Source organism: Condylura cristata, unplaced genomic scaffold (assembly GCF_000260355.1).
Source record: "Condylura cristata isolate star-nosed mole 26May11 unplaced genomic scaffold, ConCri1.0 scaffold00040, whole genome shotgun sequence".
Taxonomy (NCBI): Eukaryota; Metazoa; Chordata; class Mammalia; order Eulipotyphla; family Talpidae; genus Condylura; species Condylura cristata.
Window position 1 is genome coordinate 3,625,006 of NW_004567141.1, and position 22,591 is coordinate 3,647,596.

Here is a 22,591-nt window from a genome sequence, read left to right on the forward strand (position 1 = left end):
CAGAGGGGAATATTGATGTAGGGGAGGAGCAGCTGTTTTAAGAGGTGGCTTTGGCTAGATAGCATAACTAAAGAGAAAAAAGCATCAGATGGCCTCTGATGAAAGCTTTTTAACCTTCTTGAAAGCATCTCGTATGCAGTCCTTTCAAAAAAGACTGAGCCCTGCTGAACCAGAGGAGCTGGGGAAGACACCAGCCACAGTCAGAAAAGGGCTAGATGGTAGAATGGAGTGAACTACTCAGTTGATGTAATGAGAGCTGACAGAGTAGGCAGAGAGATTCAGAGGAGAGGGCTCTGTAGAGGACCAGCCTGCCAATACTGGAGCCAGCCTGGCAATGATAAGCCCTGGGGAGAAAGGCCAAGGTCAAGGATCAAGATAGAGGCTTTGGGGTGTTCTGTGTGACCAAATGAATGGAGGAAAGGGGAAAAGAGGGAGGGTGTGGTCTGGGGCAGTCAGATAATAAAGAAATAAAATCTGCATCATAAGACAGGTCGTCATCATTGTGGGTTACCATTTATTTACCATTTATTTGCCATCATATGCCACTCTCTTCAATGCTTTTATTTAATCCCCACAGCAATCCAATGAGGTAGTGTTTTCTTTTTTTAAGATTTATTTATTTTTGTATACAAGAGCTGGGGTGTAGGCTAGAGGTATGGGGGAAGTGAGAGGATTCACCAGAGAAAGAATGGGGAGCAAAACAGATGGATCTACTGAAATTCCCTACTAAGGGGAGCAGAGGGGCAGACAGAAGAGGTCTGTTTTGCCATGTGGGTCCCCTCCCTGGCTGGCTGTGGAACGAACTCATGCTGCTTTGGCTGGTGATAGCTTGATGGCATTGACTTTTACCCCTGCACCATCAGGGAGGCCCAAGAGGCAGGTTTTTATATCCATTTTATGTATGAAAGACTAGAAAGTTAAAGCAACTTGCTCAAGGCCACACAGTAACCACAGTAGAAGTGACGGAACCAGGATTCAAACCCAGATCTGGCAGGTCAAAGTCTGTTCTAACACCAGACTCTCCTGCACCTGTCTACGCAGCAGGGGGTAGCTGGGCAGCCTATATGAGAGAGGATGATGAAGTGAAGGTGAGATGGGCCTGTGGGGATTAGAGGGCAGGGACAGGCAGGAGGATCAGGAGACTCAACCTCGGATTTGTGGATCCAGTAGGACTGTGTATGTGGGGCTCTCTCTCCTATAAAACTCTCCATCTTCCCTGTCGTCACTGTTCAGTGTCAGCCTCCCCGCCAGCTTATAAACTTCATGTCTTATTTGGTGTAAAAACTCATAAACACCTATTGACTAGAGTTTAGAGTAGAGGTCTTGGGAAGCAGGACCCATGGGGACTAGGTGAATGGAGATACAGGGCAGAGGGGACAGGCACAGGATGAAGAAAGCCCGCTTTGAGCTATACAAAAAGGCCAGATGAAGGAGACAAGCAAGGGACCTGTGAAAGTTCTGGGTCACAGGGGTCAGTCCTGAGAGAGAAAAGGGGGATACCCAACTGTGTGAAGTACTGAGCTTGTTCTCTATATACTTTATCCTATTTAATCCTTAATGATCCTATGAGATGGGTACTATCAGATGTTACCCCATCCAACAGGAAATTAAGGCTCAGAAAAGTGACTCACATACAGTTACACACTAAGAAGTAAAGATCAACTTTGAACCCACCCCCAAGTCCAGGGACAGGGCCAGTGCTCTCCTCTCTATACCCTGATACCTCTCCACAGTCCTCACAAGGGAAATGTGTGCAGGGAAAGGAGGAAGGAACAGGTGTGACTGCTGAGATGAAATGTATATTGAAGGCTGGATGGCAACAGACCACTTGGGACTGAGGGCAGGAAAAGATCAGTGAGGTTGCAGTTGGTAAGGTGAGGGAAGAGGAAAAAGAATGATTAATGGTGATTATACCAGCAGGTAGTGATGTGTTCTTGCAAAATGGTTGTCTCTCTTGCTTGGGAAGTACATGTGCAGGTAAAGGGGATCTTACAAGATTTCTGTGACCTACAGTATGTATTGGTATTTTTCTGATTTTTGAACACCTTTGGGTTGAACAAAAGTTGGAATCTTTTCAGTCTACTATAAATATCACCTGCTCTATAACCAGCTTGACATTTCAGTTTGGAGTATTCATTTTATAGAGGTGGGAATTTAGCCCCTAGAGGAAAGAGACTTGTCCATGGTTTTACAATAACTGGCAAATTCAAAATCTTGATACTCAGACACCACAGTGCCTCTACATTAATAGCCACATTCGAGCTACTTGTGCAAGTCTGTGACAAGATCAATGGAAGTGAATTCTGAGAGGTAGTGAGCAACATCCAGCTATGTTAACATTATGGCATCTTAGACTATGTTAACATTATGGCAGAGGCCCTCCCTGGTGGCGCAGCGGGTTAAAGCGCAGCACTACGAAGTTGGCTGCAGCTGTTTCAGCACGAGTTCAATCCCCAGCCCGGGAGGTGACCCACATGGCGTGGCAGACCTCTCCTGACCCACCCATTGCTTCCTTTAGCAGTGTACTTCATCAGTCTCCTGTGTGCTCCCCACTCTGTCTCTGGTGAATCCTCTTACTGCATCTGCACCTCTGGCCTGTACCCCAGTTCTGTATGCATAAATAAATAAATCTTAAAAAAAAAAAAAGATGATGGCAGCTGTGAATAAGCCCTTTCCAAACAAATCAAGATTTGGGGTTGAAAGGATGAGCCCATGGTATAAGTTTAAACTTTCATGAGCTAGCTTTATTCATTTGTTAAACCAAACCAGGGTTCTCTACTGTCGTATTATCCACCTCATCAGCCCTGCTACTCCCCAATACAGCCATGGTGTGTCTCATTCTGACCACAAGGCGTCACTCTTGCTTTTACTACTTTTTCATAGATTTTTTTTTTTTTTTTTTTTTTTTGCAAAAGCAACAGGGGCAGATATAAAAGAGAGGTGAGTGGAAGCACTTTTTTAAGTACTGAGCAGAAACAGATTTAGGTGTCTTTGGGGAAGAAGTTCGAGGTGGTTGAGGTTCAAGAAGGCTAGTTTACAGGCATGGTGAGAATGGAAGAACAGTATTCCGGAGGCCATTAGAGTCTCTCCACATAAAAAGCTTTGCCCATCTGATTGAGTTCCTGCTGGTATTGCCGAGTCTCCTTTTCAAACAGCTGGTGCAGGGCAGCTTGACGGACCTGGTGGGAGGGCAGTATAGAGTGTGATATTTGCTCACTGCTTACCCTTCCCGCCCACACCCCCTTTCTCTCCCTGGATGCTTTCCTATCACACTTGTTCTCTTGGACCTGGATTTAGCTGAACCATAGTTAATAGTTTAGACAATAAACCATTGGAAAGGAAGCCTATGCTGCATCTTCCCCATGATGTTCAGTAAGTGAAAATTTGCTGAAAGCATACTATTTTAACAGGGTGGTCCCCAGGAAAAGGTGGGGAGGTTCCAGGTTCCCTGCCCCACCCAAAGGAGGGTGGAGCTGAGCAGCGAGGAGAAAAATCTAGAGAGAAGACTTAGGAGGAAAGAAGCAGGATGGAGCCAGAAGGAGACCCTGAGGGAGGCACATGGAGCAGAGAGATGTGAAGAAGCGCCTCTTGTTTCTTGGCCCTGGACTGGATGAAACAGATGTGGGTGACAGACCTGTGGGGAGGTTGACTATGGCAGCATTTATCTTGATTTGATTTTGCTCTTTTCCTCCCAGACTTGTCTGACCATTTCTGACCCTTTTCTATGGGTCCCAAAGTATAAGCCAGAAGGTGCTTTATACTTTGTGGTGGGCTTTCAGGCCTTGCTTTGGGGTCAACCCTGTTTGGCTGGACTTTTACCCATGAGGGGATGGGTAACTTTGGGTGCTTGACTAGAAGCTGTATTCTTTGTCTTTTCTGTATTGCACACTACACTACTTGTGTTAAAGTGCCTTTCCTTTAGAGGGCTTTATATTTTGTCTTAATTCGGTGGGTGGCATTACCTGTTTAGAGCGGGCAGGTTTGGGGGTTCAGAGGTGCCCCCTCCCTGTCCTGTAACATTATGAATCAGGAATTTAACTAGGCACCTAGGAGACAAAGTGCTGTGGTGGTGACCTAACAGCAGTTGGGGATGCCAGAGCAAGAGAGAAGTTCTGAGAGGCAGGTGCTGGGCACTAAGTGGCAGTTTTGAGTTTTACCAAGAGGAACAAGAACTGGAACACATTTTATAATGTGCCATATGCTGCTGGATACAAAGAATCGCTTAAAGAAAAACAGCATTGGTATGTGGAGTTAAAGAGCTCTGGCTCTGGGGCCTCCCTGCTGGCATAGGGGTTAAGTCTCAGCCCTGCCATGCTGTATGTACTGAGTTCTACCCCCAGCCAGGCAGCTGCTAATCCACGTGTGCAGCAGACCTCTCCTGTCTCACCTGCTGCTCTTCCAGCAGTGTATCTCAGTAGATCCACCCATTCTGCTCCCCACTCTCTGGGGAATCCTCTCACACCTCTGGCCTACACCCCAGTTCTTCTATGCATTCAAGAACTAGGGTACAGTCCAGAAGTGTGGGACAGGGGATGAGAGGATTCACCAGAGACAGATTGGGGAGCAGAACAGGTAGACTAACTGAAGTACACCGCTCAGGAGAGCAGCAGGCAAGACAGGAGATGTCTGCCTCACCATGTGGGTCACCTCCCTGGCTGGCGTTGAACTCATGCTGCAGAGGCTGGGGATTGCAGCACAGTGCTGTGCTTTAACCCTTGAGCTACCAGAGAGGTCCCATAAATGAATCTTAAAAAAAAAAAAAAAAAGGAGCGATTGCTCTGGTGTGATGGTGAAGACCTCAGAGGCAAATGAAATAAGAGAATAATGACAGAGACTAAGAGCCTGGGAATGCCAGTGGGCTTGGCACAGGCACGGTGTGGAGACTTCAGGTTGCCCTTGCTAGAACTCACCATCAGGAGTTGTTTGTTGGCCAGAGCCATCTCTTGTTCCATGGTGCGCTGCATCCTTAGGGTGCCATATAGGTTTCTCCTCTGGTTCAGCATCATTTGCCACAGACACCGAGTATGTAAAATTTGCCACCTGCCCCAGGTATAGAGATAGGGGTTGAATGGGTTGTTTAGGAGCAGAGACAAAATCTCATTAGTGAGGCTCTTCATCACCAAAAGCTTTAGGACAGTGTCAGACTACAAACTCTTTGAAAAGGTAACAAATTAATTTAGAACTTATATATATTATATATTAAATATATCACTTAAACTTGATAAAACCATGTATCATAAATGTTAGTTTTACATCATACAAAGAAATGGAAAGTTTAGATGTGTTGCCCCAGGTCACTCTTGGTGGCAGACTTAAATATCAAACCCAATCTCAGAATTAATCCCTTCCATAATATCAGTGATTCTCAACCCTGGCTAAACACATTCTGTTTTGATAGATGAAATGATATGTGTGTGTGTGTATATAGCTATGTATGTATACGATCACATCAATATACTGTGCTCAGATAACCTATGTTGACTTTTTAAAAAATTTTATTTATGCACACGAGAACTAGGGTACAGGCCAGAGGTGCGGTGTGTATGTGTATATGTGCACGCGCGTGTGTGTGTGCGTGTGTGATGATTCACCAGAGAAAGAGTAGGGAGCAGAACAGGCAGATCTACAAAAACACCTGTGGAGGGGAGCAGCAGGTGGGTCAGGAGAGGTCTGCCACGCCATGTGGGTCACATCCCTGGCTGGGGATCAAGTTTGTGCTCCAGTGGCTGCAGATAGTTTCATAGTGCAGCACTTTAACCTGTTGTGCCACCAGGGAGGGCCTTGTGTTGAGCTTTTAGAGAAAACAAATTTTTTTACACAACTAGAAAATATATCCATATAGAAATGTATTGAGTTAAAAGTGAAAGCTTCAGGGGCCTCCTTGGTAGCACAGGGTTTAAAATCTCAGTGCTATCTAGCTATCGCCAGCCACTGCAACATGAGTTTGATCCCTGCCCAGGGAGATAACCCACAGGGTGCAGCTGACCTCTCTTGTCTTGCTCACAGCTGCTCTCAGCAGTGGTATTTCAGTAGATATACCTACTCTGCTCTCCACTCTGTCTTTGGGAATTTTCTTATCACCTTCACACAACTGGCCCACAACCCAGTTCTTGTATGCATAAATAAGTAATAATAAAGTTTATGTAAAAAAAATAAAAGCTTCATTCTTCTTTCTCCCACTTTCATCAGTTGTAATTTTTGTGTCTGTCCAGGAAAATTTTCTATCATGTATCAGTAAGTAATACATATATGTATATTAATCACACACATACACTTTTAACAAGAAACCATTCATTTACATTAGCAGTTACCAACCTGGATGGTTCACACCAGCATAGAGAGATTTTCTTTGTCTGTTTAAAAGATTGCTTAGTATTTCTGTATCACCATTTAACCAGCTAGGTTTTTTTTAGATTTTGAAATTTTGTAAACAATGCTATCATGAATACTCTTGTACATTTTGCAGGTGTATTATGTTAGGTAAATGCCTAGAAGTTGCCTGTTCAAAGGATATATAAATTTAAAATTTTGATACACTTCAGTAAATTGCCTTTGTAAAAATGCTGCATGTCTTGACTCCTACTAAAATTCTATGCATTCTTGTTACCTCACATCCTTGCTAGATCTGGATAACCTGTGAAACCTTAAATACAGACAACTTACCCAATCCCAGAACACTCTAGTCAGAATCTTCTGGGTTAAAATCTGAGCATATTTTCTTAACAAGCTTCCCAGGTGAAGGAGATATAAAGTAAAATTGCTTTGAGTCTTCTCATTCATTCAGTAAATATTTATTGTACACTTACTGAATGATTAGTACAATGCTAGGCAACAAATTCTTGAATTCTAAAAAGGAAGCAACAAAAAACTAGCTCCAATTTCCTCTCAGAATAGAAAGCAAGAGCCAGTGAAAACCATTGTCTACACAGCCTGACCTAGTACGCACTAGGCTGGTCTGTTTCTGCCCTTTCTTTATGTTTTCTTTCCTGATGCTCTCCTAGCAAGATGCATTCAAGTTGAGAGGTGGTTCCAGGACAGGAAGGTGAAAAGGCCATGCTGAAGGGTCAGGGAAGCAGATAGGAGCAGAGATTACCTGTTAATCATCTTCTTAAGTCCCAGGGTCTTTCGTAAGCTCTGCAAGGAAAGGGAGCTCTGTTGATCTGCTTGAGCTTCAGTTCCTCATCCCAGACCCCTGTGCTAGTGTGAGATACATGTCTTCTCTTTTGAGTGACCAATTTCCTAGAGATTGTGGGAGATAAAGCTCTACTCCTTTTAAGATTAATCAGAGAAAACATGCAGGGGGTGGTATGGAACAATTATTTGAATGCCTGTGTACTATAGTATCCCATTTCTGTTAATATCCTATTACACTGAAGGCCTCTCTCGGGGAAGTTTACTCTGGTAAATTGATCTGGAAACCCCATTAAGGGAAATTCCTCCAACCCAGCCACCTCCTTCCAAATCTGCATACCTCTTCAACTTTTGATATCTTCTCCATAGACATGTCTACAGACTTGCTTGATAGGATTCTCAGAGAGTGAACAGGCTCTCCTGTTTAGTTCAGTAATTGAGGCTTTAGTAGTCATAGCAACGTTTACACCTCCAACAATGACTGCAGATTTAGTTGTTGATTGGTCACTTGGCCTGTTGCCCTGGAGACTGGAAGGGAATCCTGGTTCTCCAGCCTTCTATTGGTGATATAGACAAGTCTATGAGCAAGGACCATACTCCTAATTTCAGCCTGTCTTCTGTGAAGAGTCTCAAGGAGTATCTGTATGGTCCTAGGTTCAGGGTGTCCACAATCCTACTAATTCCTTACAGGAAAATGCTCATGACCTACCATGTTAGGAAAGTGCAAACACCATAGCATGTTTTTTACTTTTTATTAAAAGGGTAATGTAAAGGATGATCATATGCTTTATTTCTTACTTGTTCATTTTATTAAATAATTTATAAAGTTAGACCAGTACAATGGTTTGACTGTTCCTTCACACTGACCCATAGCATCCTTAACAAGGAGGGGGTTATGACAGATACATAGAATATTTCCTCTTCAGTGTATTCTTAACAGTATGGGGTTAAAAGTGGAACGGCAAGTCCTCACACATCAGAGAAATTGTGTTACTTTTAAAAAAAAATTTTTTTTAAAGATTCATTTATTTATGCATACAAGAACTGGGATACAGGCTAGAGGTGTGGTGGGTGAGAGGATTCTCTAGAAATAGTGGGCAGCAGAACAGAGCAAATCTACTGAAACACACTGCTGAGGGCAGCAGCAGGTGAGAGGTCTGTCACACCATATGGGTCACCTCCCTGGCTGGGGATTGAACTCATGCTGCAGTGGCTTCGGATTGTCTCATAGTGCTGCACTTAGACCGTTGCGCCACCAAGGGCCCCTATGTTACTATTTCCATACAAGTGGCTTAAGAGATGTACTGGGGTCAGTCATTCCACATTCCAGCCATGGCCTTACAAACCTCCACATGGCCTACCAGTTTCTGTCCCAAACCGAAATTCCCATTCAACTAATATAAAGCAGTCACATACAGAAGACACCAAACCCCCTTATACCAACTCTCCACCTTTGAGATTACTGATATTGATAGATCAGGAAAAGAGCAGATGAATTATGACCAAAATCAAATGAGCATCATTAAATAAAACAGAATAATTATGACAACTGACAGAACAATAAGAAAACACCTGAATTTAATTCTAGAAAAAGGGCTACCAGAGGGAAATAGTCATAACCGAGGTTTTGAGGCTGGCCATAAGAAGGGGTTGGAGAACAATTTCCTAGGCACGAGCTCTAAGAGCTCTAGACACCACGGGAGCTTCAGCTAGAGCTTCATGTTGGTCCAGTCTAGGTGTCTGGGCCAGGTGACCAGGGACTGCCCAGCAAGCACAATGCTGTCTCCATCAACAGCAAGAGTCCTCAGCTCTATCACAGAGTGCTCTCCAATGTGTTATAGTTGTCCTTAAAGCTCTTCAATTCGAGGAAGTGCTTGGCACGTTTACTCTTCTGACTGGAGGGGAGGTATGTCACCTGGATGGTTGTTGGGGAAACTTCAGGAGACTGGGTTAGGTCTTTGGCTGCTGACTGGTGTTGTCGCTGAGAGCTCCCACTTCGTGCTTTTATCCTGAGGAACAGAGAAGGCAGGCCATGGACAGAATGAGGACTAATGGAAGAGTACAATTCAGGGCTTATCCATCCCATAAATGCAGTTGTAGCCACAGTATCCATCTTATCTTATAAACTAGTTATAAAATCCCATCTGGTAGTTTAGAAATCGCAGAAATACCGATTTCCCCGGGGTCTCTGTCTTTGGCTTAATGGTTCTTTATCTCACTATGCTTAAATAAAATTTTAGACTCTGCTGATTTACCTAATGTGCATGTGCTGCTAATAAAATCCCAATCCAAAGAAAGCAACTTCAAAATGGGATACAAAAAAACAAAGTGCTAGTGAACACTCGCCACATTAAGAGTATTAAGTCTGGTCCTATACCAATATTCCTATGTGGTACCGTCATCCCATTTGCTGGATAGAAAGGTACACTAAGTAACTTGCTTAGGTCACAAAGCTAGCTGTGACAAAGCTGAGATTCAAAGCTGAGATATCAGAACCTGTTCAGTTTTCACTATGCCCATTGACACTATTTAGAAACTAAAGACACTAAGACACTGAAATTTTAAAAAATTGTGATAATATATACATTAAGTGGACCATCTTATTTTCATTACCACTCTAAGTTTTTTTACTAGGACTTTTTATCTTTAGGAGTAAGTAAAAAGTACTTTTATTTAGGGACACAGAGAAGACAAAACAGACATGCCCCTTACATTTTTAGAAAGAACAACAACAACAGAAAACATATGTATTCTTTTCATGGCTGAAAAGAACCTGGCAATTCTTTCTTTCTTTTTTAATTGCATACTAGAACTGGGGTGTAGGCCAGAGGTACAGGGGGTAAAAGAATTCACCAGAGACAGAATGGGGACCAGAACAGGCGGATCCACTGAAAAACATGAGAAAAGCAGTTGGTGAGACAGGCGAAGTCTGCTGCACCATATGGGTCACCTCCCTGGCCAGGAATTGAACTCATGCCACAATGGCTGGTAATAGCTTGATAGTGCTGAGACTTTAACCCCTGCACGACCAGGGAGGTCCAGGGCCTGACAATTAGGGATTTGCTATTGCTTTCTGAAGGTCATCTTACAATGGGAAAGAGACAGTATTACTGTGTTCTCCAACCAACCCCTTTCACATGTTCCCTCCAAACTCACACTGTGGCCAGCTCACTTAGGGCCTCCTGATAGCGCAGGTACTCATTCTGGCCAAAAACCTGAGGATGAAGAATGAAACTGTTTCAATATGGAAGATTCCATTAGTTCCTTAGAGGAAAAACTTGTCATTCAGCTTACCCCAGTCCCATAGCGGGCTGTCTCATAGCCATCCAGCAGGGTATCAATGAGGGCCTTGCGCACACCCTTAAAAGGAGTACTAGTGTTTCGAAGATCTAGCAAGTAGGAGCGGAAATTCTTGCCCATTAAGGAACGGGAATGCCGGCCTTCAGTATGAAATGGGATCTCTGTGGAGATAATAGAATGGTCATTTGGCGGTGGCAACACAACTGTGAGCTATACCAACCATATGCAGGAACACCATCATCCCATTTACTCTCCTACTTACCTATCCTGGCTTTCAGATATAAACTATTATTTTGGTAGAGAAGTGCATGTATGGTTACAGTACGGGGACAAAAATTTAAGAACCAACTCTCTTTAGCATCATGAAAAAGCAGATGCTGCCTGTGTTTTGTGGATAAACAAGCACATTACCACCATCTAGTTCATGAAAATAGGGGCTTAAAAGAACAACAATACAAATCTAGACTCTCTGGAGATTAAGTTGTCTATATCATTGACTTAGGAGAGTAACCCAGAACTCTTTAACACTAGAAACCTTTTACTAGTTAGGGATGTGCAGAAAGGACAAAGCTAACACATATTAAGTGGGTTCTTCCTTCTCTTCCCCAAGTGAGCACTGAGAATCCCAAAAGGATCCTGTTGAGTAGCCCTTACCAGAAGCACGGATGGCATCCAGAGCTTTCATCCTGTATAGATAGTTGTAGCAAGCTGTTGAGAAAGAGAATGTTCTCAGGCATAACACTCAAAAGATTGTCCAGCAAGTTAATGTCTCCCCACATGTGACATACTAGCCAGCTACAGAGGAAACAGACAGCTGTTGGTCAGCCAGTAGCTATGCTGACAAGTCTGAGAGCAAAGGAATTTTTTTTTTTATTAAAAAGTTTATTTTTACATCATTTTGCACATTTTTTTTTTCATCTCAATTGTAATCCCCACGGGTTTCCCATCACCAAATCACCCCTGTGCCACCACCATAGTCCCGTGCATTTCCCTCCCTTCCCCCCCCCCAGCAAAGGAATTTTTAACTTGCGGGATTCCTCACTTAAGATTCTGCTACATACTCTGATTTCCTTGGGTTTCCAGTTGAATTAGTCTTGTATCATCATCTGCAAGAAGCTGAGGTTCATACTTGATATCTTGAACTCTGGATAGTCGGATATCAATCTCCTCTTTCAAGTCCTGGTCATATAAAGAAAATATACAATAATTTACTCTGTATTGTTTCCCTTCAATCTGGAAATGGAGCAGAGCAAGTGAACCACTAAGATAAACAGAATAAAATGTTCATTCGGTTAATAAAATTGAGGTAAGATGCAAGAACTTACAGGGCTGGGTTTTTTTTCTTTTTAAACATTTATTTACTTATGCATACAAGAAGTGGGGTATAGGCCAGAGGTACAGGAGGTGAGACGATTCACCAGAGACAGAGTGGAGAGCAGAACAAGCAGACTGACGAAATATACAGCTGAAGGGAGCACCGTGGGCCTGACAGGAGAGGTCTGCTATGCCATGTGAGTCAGCTCCCTGGCAGGGGATTGAGCTCATGTTGTAGTGCTGGTGATAGCTTGATAGTACTGAGACTTTAATCCTGTGCCAACAAAGTGGCCCCAGGTTGGGTTTTCTAAGAACTTTTGGCCTATGCCACAGTTCTTCTATATAAATATATAATTAAAAAAAAAAAAAGGTGTATTTATGTATACAGAACTAGGGTACAGGCTAGAGGTGCAGAGGTGGTGAGAGGATTCATCAGAGACAGAGGGGGGAGTAAAACAGGCAGAGTGATGGAGTACACTGCTGAGGGGAACAGAGGGGAGATAGAAGAGGTCTGCTGTGCCATGTGGGTCACCTCCCTGGCTGGGGTTTGAATTCATGCTGAAGCAACTGAGGACAAATTTATAGTTCTGGGCTTAATCTGTTGCACCACCAGGGAGGGCCCCATATGGTAGATATTCTTTTGCGAATGGCTTTCTGGCTTTTTTTCCCACTCAAAAGGTTTCTGGAATCATTCCATTTTGTAGCTTACTTTTTTCATTCAGAAATATTTTGAAGTCACTTGTGTTCATATATAGTTATCTTGTTCATTTTTACTCTTTATAGTATTGAAAAATACATATATCCACATATAAACATCTGCATTGTTTCTTAATTATAAGCAATGCTATGTATACTCTTATACACGTCTCCCAGTATACATGAACAAAACTTTTCTGTAAGAGTGGGATTACTGGAGCTGTGGATTAGATATATATGTAACCTTCCTTGATAACACCCACTTTTTTCCATAGTGGCTTTACTACATTATACTTCTACTAGCAATTAACTAGAATTTAGATGACTTTTCTTTTTTTCCCAAAGCAAAATGAGGGACTCCCTGATAGCACTGGAGTTAAATCTCAGCACTATGAAGCTATTAGTAGCCACTGCAGGATGAGTTGGTTCCCCAGCCAGGGAGCTGACCCACATGGTGCAGCAGACCTCTCCTGTGTTGCCCGCTACTCCCCTAAGCAGTGTAGTTCAGTTAATCTACCTATTCTGTTCCTAATCTGTCTCTGGTGAATCCTTTCACCTTTTTGCCCCCCTGCATCTCTGGCTTGTACCCCAGTTCTTGTATGCATAAATAAATAAATCTTTAAAAAAACTGATAAAGTACACTACTGAGGGGAGCAGTGGGTGGGTCAGAAGTCTGCTGCGCCTTGTGGATCACCTCCAGGGCTGGGGATTGAACATACACTGAAGCGGCTACGGCTAAACTTGCAGTGCTGCATCCTAACCTGTTGTGCCACTAGAGAGGGCCAATAAATAAATCATTAAAAAAAATAAAAGCAGAGTAATCCTGATCTCATGGGGGTTGGGGGTGGGGAAATCCCCTAGTCCAAGTTTTGAGTGATTCATGATATATTAGATAAGTTAACCTTATATCCCTTTGTTTGTTTTAAGGATTTGATTTATTTGTGCATACAGGCCAGAGGTGCAAGGGTGGTGCGAGGCTTCACCAGAGACAGAACAGGGAACAGAACAGGCAAATCAACAAAGTACACTACTGAGGGGAGCAGCAGATGAGATGGAGAGGTCTGCTGTGCCATGTGGATCACCTCTGGGGATCAAACTCACACCAAAATGGCTGCGGCTTGCTTGCAGTGCTGCATCCTAACCCTGTCCTAACCCACTGCACCACCAGGGAGGATCACCATATCTGTCTTTTTTTAAAAGATTTATTTGTGCATACAGGCCAGAGGTGCAGGGGCGGTGAGAGGATTCACCAGAGACAGAGTGGGGAGCAGAACAGGCCGACTGACAAAGTACACTGCTGAGGGGAGCAGCGGGCGGGTCAGGAGAGGTCTGCCACACCATGTGGTCACCTCCGGGGCAGACAGGGAATGAACTCATGCGGAAGTGGCTTTAGCTTCTCAGTGCAGTGCTTTAACCTGCTGCGCCATCAGGGAGGGCCTATATCTGTTCTTTAAAGGAGGCAGTTGACATCTGTAGAGGTAAGGGTATGTGGAAGGAGCACTATTAAGGTTTAGGCTATTATATCTTTCTTGAGGCTTTCCAATACATCAGCAAAGAATACTAGAGGGAGAGTTAACAGTATTGCTTAATGAAAAAACATTGGTCTAAGAGTTGAGAGAATCATTTGTTACTAGCTCTCCAACTAACCTGCTTTTCATTCAACAAGGAATCATTGGGTGCATATATATGTATGTCCTGGCTTTATAGTGGTGAAAAAAACTGATGGGTCCTATATGGTGTCATGCTGCTGCAAGCTTATTACAGACAGGAAGAGAGAACTATTAAACAATAGACAATTAAACATGAAGGGATATTCACAGTAACATGCTATCTACAAGAAATCAAGGTACTGTGAGAAAACAAGAGCAAATACTTGGAAGATCGTTCTAGGTTACCCTAACAGCACATGTATAGGTGGAAAATTCAACCACTACTGCTGGATCCCAGTAATTTGTGGGAAGTCATACAAAAGGAGCCTGAGAAAGTAAATGAGTAGCATGATTGTGCAGTAGAAGGGTATCAAGGGGTCAAATCTGGATGTTTGATTTGAGATGCCTATAGAAATCTAAGTAGGGGGCCCTCCCTGGTGGCACAACTGGTTAAAGTACAGAACTGTGAGGCAGCCAGGGAGTTCGATCCCTGGCCAGGGAGGTGTCCCACATACGCAGCAGACCTCTCCAGACCCACCTGCTGCTCCCCTTAGCAGTGTTTTTCAGTCCATCTGTCGGTTCTGCTCCCCATTCTCTCTGGTGGATCCTCTTATCACCTCGCACCTCTGGCCTATACCCCAGTTCTGTTTGCATAAATAAAGAAATCTAAAAAGAAATCTGGGAATACAAGGTAGGCAGCTGGATAGATAAAGCTCAGGAAAGCGGTCTGGGGTAAAAATAAATTTTCATCAATAGACATTTAAAGCCATATAAAGGAAGACTATAAGTTACTTTTTTTAAAAAAAAAAAAGATTTATTTATGTATACAAGAACTGGGGTACAGGCCAGAAGTGGGAGACAGGGGTGAACTCACCAGAGACAGTGGGAACAGAAGAGGCGGACTAACCGAAATATAATGCTGAGGGGAGCAGCAGGTGACACAGGTGAGGTCTATCATGCCATATGGGTCACCTCCATGGCTGGGATGGAACTGGGTTGTATCTGCGAAGAGTTTCATGGTGCTGCCCTTTAACCCCTGCGCCACCAGGGAGACCCAACAAATTACTTAGAAGAATACAGACAGGCTCTCTCTGGTGGTGTAGGGGTTAAAGTCTCAGCTATCGAGTTATTAACAGCTATAGCACTGTGAGTTCCATCCCAGGCCAGGGAGGTGACCCAAAGAGTGCAGCAGACCTCTCCTATCTCGCCCACTGCTCCCCTCAGCAGTATTTCAGAAATCTACCTATTCTGCTCCCCACTCATTTCTCTGGTGAAAATTCACCCCCCCTATGTACCCTATAAATTATGCATAAATAAATAAATCTTAAAAAAGATTTTTTTTAAAAAGTAGAGAGGATGTAGACAGTATTGGCTAATGCACTTTCTGTACATCCTTGAGTTAAGTAGCTTTGTTTTCAATTTGCAACGTGAGTTATGGATCTAGGTGATTTATAAGGGACTCATAAAATGAAATGTCTACAAAAACATGTATTTGGGGTTAATTTTTTAAATAATATAATAGCTTATTTTCACATCATTTTGTGCCTTTTTCCATCTCAGTTGGAATCCCCGTGGGTTATTTTTAACCACCCTCACCCCATCCTAAAGCAAAAATTAAAAAAAAAAAAAAGAAAAACCGAGGCGAGAAACACACCACAAAGACTGAGGCATTTAAACCTAAGTCTTTCATTCTACAGATGCAAAACACCAAGCTCCTGGGTAAGCTTGCTCCTATGCATTAGCTGTTAAGCCAAGACCCAAATTGACAGAGGTTGTTCAACCTACAAAGCACGTGGGTGACTCAACAAGGAGACATGGTTATTAATGTCATTGCTAAAGGTACAGATAAGCTCATCCTGGTTCCTAAAGATCTGGATAAACTTTAAGGACCTACCTTGGGGGCATTGTGTCCCACAGGGACATGAGGTCCCCTTCGAGATTTCATTGCAAAGCGCATGATTTGCCTCTTCACAAAAATAAATAGCAGTACAAACACCTGTCCAAGAGACATGAAAGAATCTTTAATGAAACACTTTTTTTCAAAGCATGCTTTCAAATCCTCAGATTCGGGCTCTCAGATTTGGGGTATCCCTTAAGACAACGCAAGACTGTCAAGAGATGTGGTGGATATAAAGAAGCCTGTTGCGGGAAGGCGTGGTGGTCTGTCTCGGAGTTTAGAGGGAGGGTTCTCGACCGGGGGCGGGGCGGTCCAAGTCTGCGACTTAGGCTCCCAAGTACTCCTGAGATAGGAGTCAAAGCCCAGAGAAAAGCGCAGGTGAGTGGGTGGAGAGTGGAGGCAAGGAGCGGCCCAAGAGGGCCTCTACTGGGTCAGAGGCGACATCAGGAACAGGGTAGGGGATCTCCTCACCAGGCTCCCGTAGGCCATCACCAGCACGACATTCACCCCGGACAGCCAGTTACTGTTGGACGCCATGGCCTCCCCACCCCGCGCAGAACTGCTCCGGTTTGCCCCGCTGCCCTATCCCGTCAGCCCGGGCTCCGCGGAGGCAACGGCGCCTGGTTTCCCTGAAGCTCCCCGGCCATTTCCTTACGGGGAAAGAGCAAGGTAGACCCGGTCTGAAAACATGGCGGACTGGGGGGGGTGGGCCCTGGAAAGAAGAACGACGCCTTCCCGCTACCCCCAGCACGTGACTCTGGGTGGCTATAGCGTAGAGTGCAGAGACACGGAACTACGCCAGTGAGAGGAAGCGGAGGCCGTCGTATGTCACGTGGTGGAGGCGGGGCCGCTGTGGAGGAGGCGGGCGGACCTGCGGAGCTGGAATGAGGTGTCTCGTGGCGCGGCGGCGCGCGCACGCAAGCGTGCGCGTTCCTTTTTGCGTCACGTGTTGGGGAACGCAGGAAGGCAAGTGGGAGGGGGAAGGCGCGAGAGCGAGCGCGAGAGGGAAAAGCAGGGAGGGGGTGGGGAGGAGGGAACCTTATATCACGTGATAGGGGCGGCGCGGCCCGGGGTGTCAGTGTGGAGGAGACTGAGGTAAAGTTGGGAGCGCAGCGGCGTTGGCGGCGGCGGTGGCGGCAGCGGCAACGCGGCGGGGCCGGGTATTGTCCGCGGCCCCTTTAAATCCGCGATCCCCCCTTTTACCCTCCCTCCTTTCTCCCCTACCTCCGCCGTATCCCCCTCCCTCGGTGCGCCCCCCCGCACCGTGTGTTCCCCTACTGTACACCCCCGTCATGTTCGTGCGAGCCCCGGCGTCCCCCCTCCCCCTCCACCGAGTCGGCCGCTGGAGGTTTTGTTTATGGTTGGGTTCGCGGCCTAGTGGGCCGCGCCAGAGCCGGGGCCTCGATTTGGGAGCGTGGCCGGGGCGGGGCTTGGGGCAGTCGGAGGGGGGGCCATGCGGCTGGAGCCTGAAGGGGGTGAGAACGAGAAAGAGCGCGAGCGAGTGAGGCCTGGGCCCCGCCTGAGGTAGGGCCCTCTCTCTTCCCTAGCCGGTGCCTGTGGAGAAGACGAGGGGCCTCCTCCCTTTCCAACCCTCTGCGGGCCTCCTCTGATCCGGATCCGGCCTGGTTTGGGGGTGGAGGTGGAGGGGAGAGGGAGGGCGATGGGGTGGAGCTGGCCGAACTCCCCCATGTGGCCCTCAGTTTGGAGTGCGGAGGATTAATTTGTTCCGGGTGGGAGGTGAGGAGGCGATTGGCCCGGTAGCTCCGATGTGGCGCTGAGTGGGGCGAGCCTCCCATCCTCCACGCGTGGGCTTGCGTCCCCTCTCGGTTTCCAGCCTCTTTGTCAGCTCCTCTTATTACCCTTCCTTCTTTCTCACCGCCCCGGCTCTTAAAATAATGTTCTTTGCTTCTGTCTTTACCTCCTTGTTGTCCAGATAGTAGTTCTGGGAATCTCAGTTATGTTATTTGGGACGCTGGACTTGGAGACCCCCATGGGTGTTTTACACCTGAGGGTCGTCACTAGAGCACTGGGGTGTTTGTTCACTCTTCTCATCGTGGGGCAGGGATTCCAAAATGCTCTAGACCCTTCACCTTGTCGAGACAGTCCCTAAATTGTTTTGCAAACTGATGTCACAAACAGACTGCTTCTTTTCCACCGTTCTTGAAATGTAGCCACCTCTGGTGTAGGGTGTTGTGAAAAGAAAACCATCACAGGAACAGCATTTTGTTGTTACTTTTTTTTTTTCTTTTTGGCTTTTGGCCCTCCCTGAATATTAAGAGGGAGAAATCTTTTTTTTGTCTCCTCCCTTACCTCCCACCGCCCATATTCTGCTTTGGGGATATCTGATGTGACTTGCTGGGAGGTGATGAGGGTCAGTGGCTATCAGCTTTACCAGTGAACTGGTATGCCTGTGTATGGATTGTAAAACTCTGCACCATTGTCCTTAAAGATTAGACTATCACAGTGATTATTTCCGTTGTGAACGGGAAGTGTTGCAGGCATGTAAACTAATGATGAAAGACCTAAAGATGTACTGTTTTGTTTTTTATTTTTATAGCCCTCCTTGCAAAATGTGTCCTAACTGGGAAGTACTCTTTTTCAAATTAGATTCAAGTTGATGTGGGAATGGGGAGGATGGGGGGTTATTTTCATACAGCGTCTAGGGAATTCCCTTGCTCTGTTAGAGGTAGGGAGCTTTACTCCCCCCACTCCCCAAGTCCAACCTCAGTTTCTGAATTGTTACACAAATTAATTAGATTGTAAGCTCCCTGAGGGCAGCATTAAGTCATTGTTTTTGTATTTCCTAAAGTACTGGACACAGTAGATATTCAATAAATACTTGTTATTTATTTTTTTCTGTAAAATTTCTCTGGCTATTTTTTTAAGTAGCTGGTTTTCAAGATATGGTTAAAGGGGCATTCTTGTGTTGAAACCTGTATCTGTTCCCACACTATTCCTTGGTCTACAATACTTCTCACTTGTTTTCTTTGAATGTTTTTATTTTCGAAGAAAGAGTACTTAAGATTTCTCATCTTCACTGTGATAACTCTGGGTATGTGTCTGTCCTTGTTACTCAAAGGCCGCTAATTTTGTGTCCTCTAGTGATCCATCCCAGATAACTTTAGACCTGTTGCTTGGTAGTGTTACTTCTAGGTGGTAAAATGTTCTTAGTCACATGTTTCAAATCACTTGCAAGAGACAGATGGAAGTTAAGCAAGAATGATCATGAAGATTTTTTTCTCTGCTAAATATGTGGTTTTCAGATGTTTTTAAAATATATGTTGACTGGTACAGTACATGTGGTCGTACATATAACTAGTTATGCAATTTATATCTGCAGTGTAACTCATGCTCACAAATTGAAATCGCATATGGACTAGAAAGTTAGTATTTGTAAGTTAGAATGATCATTCCCATATTAGAAACTTCATCCTAGAATCAACTATTGAGCATAATTTTCCTCTAGTTTGTTGATTTGAACCCGGGCACTTGGTTAAACTTATTTTGTTTTTGTAAGTTAAGTGTTGAAATTTGACTATAATGCTAGCTTGGGAAAATAAACTACTGTGTAGCTAACAGCCTTCTACTAACTTGAAATATTGATAGCCTTTTTGTGCACATGTGTGTAGTGGGGAGAGGTAATGGTTAAAAATTAGCCCGTAAGTTGCCTTAAAATCTTTATTGGTGATAGAGAATGTTGAATTCTTAACTCTTAATGATGACATAAAAAAATTAAGGTCTTTGTAACCTATTGACCCAACTTGGTGAAGGATTTATCTACAGCTTTGTGACCCAAGAAATAGGTGAAATTCCCCAATAGTCAATCCTTGCATATTTCTTTAGAAGTCCCCTCCAGCCTCTCCTTCAAATCCACAATGTTTCTGGGTAGTCTAGACTTACCTTGCATAAAGTGACACTAATGAACAAAAATATAAAGTAGAAAGGTATAAACATATTTTTTGGAAGGGAATGAAGCAAAGTGAAGTAATCTCTTTAATTTGAGCACTCCATATGATGAATGTTTTCTTTGTTTACTAAATGCAGCAGCTGAGATTGCATCATAAAAGAAAGTATGAATGAAGGGAAATTAAATTCAGTAGAATCCTTGCTTGTTAGAAGAGTTTTAACAAAAACTGTTCTGGTTTTGGGAAGGCCCTGCGTCTTCTTTGTCTCTTTAAAGACTCAACAAAGTCATCTTGTCAGCAATAATATCTCAAGTTTAAAATGACTTCCCAGAAGCCCTTCCAAATAAAATTTTGTGTTAAATGCTTTTGGTTTGGGACTCTGTATATTCAGGTGAGTGGTTGAGGGTAATTGCAATTCTGGTTTCTTGAAACTGTGGACTAGGAGACTGACAGAAGCAGCCAAAAAGCAGTGTATTGGAATTATTACTCAGAGAACTGAATTCTGGGCAAATTCACCAGGGCTTATATATGACTTGTTGAAGGCCACAGGATCATGCTACCCTCACAGCCTGCTGAGAAATATAAGCTAGGGAGAAAGAGGCTAGACCTTCCCAAAAGGTGGAGGTCATGTACATGCAAGTTACATAAAATGTTTTTAAGGCAGGTAAGGGTGTTTTCATAAGTAGAACAGTATTTAAAATTTTTATTTGGTTTATAGACTTAAGAATCTGGAAGGCTTGCTTCTAGGCTTTACCTATTTTTCCTTTTGTTAAAGGAATTTAAGATAGTTTCACTTATAAAAAGCTTTTGATTATTAACATTGTTTTACTTATGGTCAAGGTTGCAGAAATTCATCAAGTTTATACTTACAGAGAGCTAGTAAAGAAAGTCTACTTATAACTTAAAAACAACTCACTTATACTTTTTGTTAATTGGAAGTATTAACAGTCAAATATCCTTAAGGAATTGATCAAACTAAGTTTCAGGATCAGGTGAATCTTCATAGTTTGTTCCTTTGAAGAAATGAAAGTAAAGGTGCTGATGAAAGAGGCTGAAACATTTTGCCCACAGTTAACAATCTAAACTTTTTTTTTTTAACTCTTTCAGTATTCTACCTTGTAAATACTATTATTTGTATATACTGTAAATGATGACATCGGTGGGCACTAACCGAGCCCGGGGAAACTGGGAACAACCTCAAAACCAAAATCAGACACAGCACAAGCAGCGGCCACAGGTAAAGAATCCAAGGGATGTGGATCCATGGGTAGTTTTGCTGGTTGATACTGGTTTCCATCCAATGCATCACAGTCTGTGCTTTATTGATTTGGCTTCTTTATTCTGGCTTTCTAGTTCTTCTACTTAGTTGGAGCTTGATAACATGACATACTTTATTGCAGCATGCTTGCTTTTTGTTTAATACTGCACTGTGAGGTGTAGGGAAAATGTGGGTGCTCTCAGTTGTATTTATAAGATAGCATTTCCCTTCTTTCATCTGGGCCACTTTTAGCAATGCCTTTCTTTCCTAGATCTTCCACCTTGATGCCTCTCTAGCCAACCTTTGTCTTGATACCTTCTCCTTTTTTTGCTCATCTTTCCCTTACTTTTTTCTTCCTTTTTGGTCTCATTGAAGCCCACCTAATCTGATTTTTCTCTTTCTCTGTGAGGAGTGAGCATCTTCAATATGTTCCTTGAAAATTAACAATTGAGACATCCTAGAGTGTTGCTCAGTTTAAAAGAGTAACTTCCTGAGTACTGAGATTTACGATTTTTGCTGATGATGTTTGTTTTGCAAGTTTGACTTAGATCTGATCTATTTTCTATATCCAGTTGGTGTTGCTTGGTATCTAGCATGATTGTGATCAGATATTGAATTTCTAAGGCTAGAGTTTTCATCTTACCCATTTTTCTTTGACTTGCATTTCCAAGTGTATTCTAGCAAAATTTTAGTATTTAATCTCAGTTGGGACAGTAAAATTCGTGATAATCTTCTAAACATGCACTGTATATGCAGATATACTCAGTCTGTCCTCAGATTAAACCTTATGGTGTCCTCAGCCCTGGAATAAGAGGATGATTTTGGCTGTTGCAGAAGCAGGAACAACACATGACTTTGTAAAGAACATAAATGTGAATTAAGGCGCAGATGTTTCAAAGTGGTGCTGTGATCCCAAGAGGAAAACCTCTTTAACTGTGAACATTGGTGAAAAAACTCTGTTTTCACTGTTCTTTTTGTTGTTTTGGTCATTTTGCTGATTGAAGCATCTTGAGTGGTGTTAGTTCTTATTATTTGGTCATTTGTAAAAAGGAGGAAATTGGGGTGGGTGAGGGATGGATATTGACTGCATAGCTCCCTCTTACTTCTCTTAAACTCTTGATCATGCCTTCTTGATCTTCTTTCGATTTCTAGGCCACTGCAGAACAAATTCGACTTGCACAGATGATTTCGGACCATAATGATGCTGACTTTGAGGAAAAGGTGAAACAAGTGAGTGTATCACTAATTTGCTACAAGCTATGGTAAAAGATGTCAGAATTAAAGTCTGTTAATAACAGATCTACAAGGACGCTTTCTACTATAGGTATTGGTAGAATTAATACGGTAGTTTAAGGCAATAAATAAATGCTTTTACTGTTTGATTTGTTATACTCTTTGGATAGATACCTTGTTCAGTGAGGTGGTGTCTTAATTTTGTTTA

The 22,591-nt window shown here is 43.6% G+C and overlaps 3 protein-coding genes across 12 annotated transcripts in view; 1 reads left to right on the top strand and 2 right to left on the bottom strand.

Annotated features, from left to right (window-relative positions):
- Positions 1-2,934: 2,934 nt before the first annotated feature.
- LOC101634731 (chromosome unknown open reading frame, human C1orf189) lies at positions 2,935-7,504 on the bottom strand. Its single transcript, XM_004693634.2, has 4 exons — positions 7,472-7,504; positions 7,094-7,134; positions 4,911-5,040; positions 2,935-3,179 (listed from the first exon to the last, which is right to left on the bottom strand). Exons 1-4 carry the CDS (start codon positions 7,502-7,504, stop codon positions 3,078-3,080), a joined length of 306 nt encoding a protein of 101 aa, XP_004693691.1. The 3' UTR covers positions 2,935-3,077.
- Positions 7,505-8,686: 1,182 nt separating this feature from the next.
- LOC101625749 (chromosome unknown open reading frame, human C1orf43) lies at positions 8,687-16,904 on the bottom strand. The gene is made up of 7 exons (XM_004693760.2): positions 16,459-16,904; positions 15,985-16,086; positions 11,493-11,610; positions 11,086-11,139; positions 10,426-10,592; positions 10,288-10,346; positions 8,687-9,140 (listed from the first exon to the last, which is right to left on the bottom strand). The coding sequence occupies exons 1-7, from the start codon at positions 16,522-16,524 to the stop codon at positions 8,945-8,947; spliced, it is 762 nt and encodes a 253-aa protein (XP_004693817.1). The 5' UTR covers positions 16,525-16,904; the 3' UTR covers positions 8,687-8,944.
- Positions 16,905-16,955: 51 nt separating this feature from the next.
- Positions 16,956-22,591, top strand: part of UBAP2L (ubiquitin associated protein 2-like) — a 42,916-nt gene continuing 37,280 nt past the window's right edge. For 8 of the 10 annotated variants that reach the window (XM_012733311.1, XM_012733316.1, XM_012733314.1 and 5 more), the window contains exons 1-3: positions 17,075-17,147; positions 21,000-21,129; positions 22,303-22,380. In XM_012733311.1, coding sequence (XP_012588765.1) covers positions 21,040-21,129; positions 22,303-22,380 — 168 coding nt within the window. In that variant the 5' untranslated portion in view covers positions 17,075-17,147; positions 21,000-21,039. Of the gene's footprint in view, positions 17,148-20,999; positions 21,130-22,302; positions 22,381-22,591 lie in introns of all 10 variants that reach the window. The other 2 variants (XM_004693756.1, XM_012733312.1) reach the window with 2 other exon arrangements.

Bases quoted from the DNA above. Each gene is read 5' to 3' on its own strand.
- LOC101634731 (XM_004693634.2), bottom strand. From the start codon at position 7,504: ATGTCTATGGAGAAGATATCAAAAGTTGAAGAG. The intron at 5,041-7,093 runs GTAATCTCTGCT...TACCTGGGGCAG, and splicing joins CTTAAGAAGATGATTAACAG to GTGGCAAATTTTACATACTC. The intron at 3,180-4,910 runs GTGAGTTCTAGC...CCCTCCCACCAG, and splicing joins CCAACAAACAACTCCTGATG to GTCCGTCAAGCTGCCCTGCA.
- LOC101625749 (XM_004693760.2), bottom strand. From the start codon at position 16,524: ATGGCGTCCAACAGTAACTGGCTGTCCGGGGTGAATGTCGTGCTGGTG. The intron at 11,140-11,492 runs GTATGTAGCAGA...CTTTCTCAACAG, and splicing joins GGAAACCCAAGGAAATCAGA to CTTGCTACAACTATCTATAC. The intron at 10,347-10,425 runs GTAAGCTGAATG...CTTCATCCTCAG, and splicing joins CAGCCCGCTATGGGACTGGG to GTTTTTGGCCAGAATGAGTA.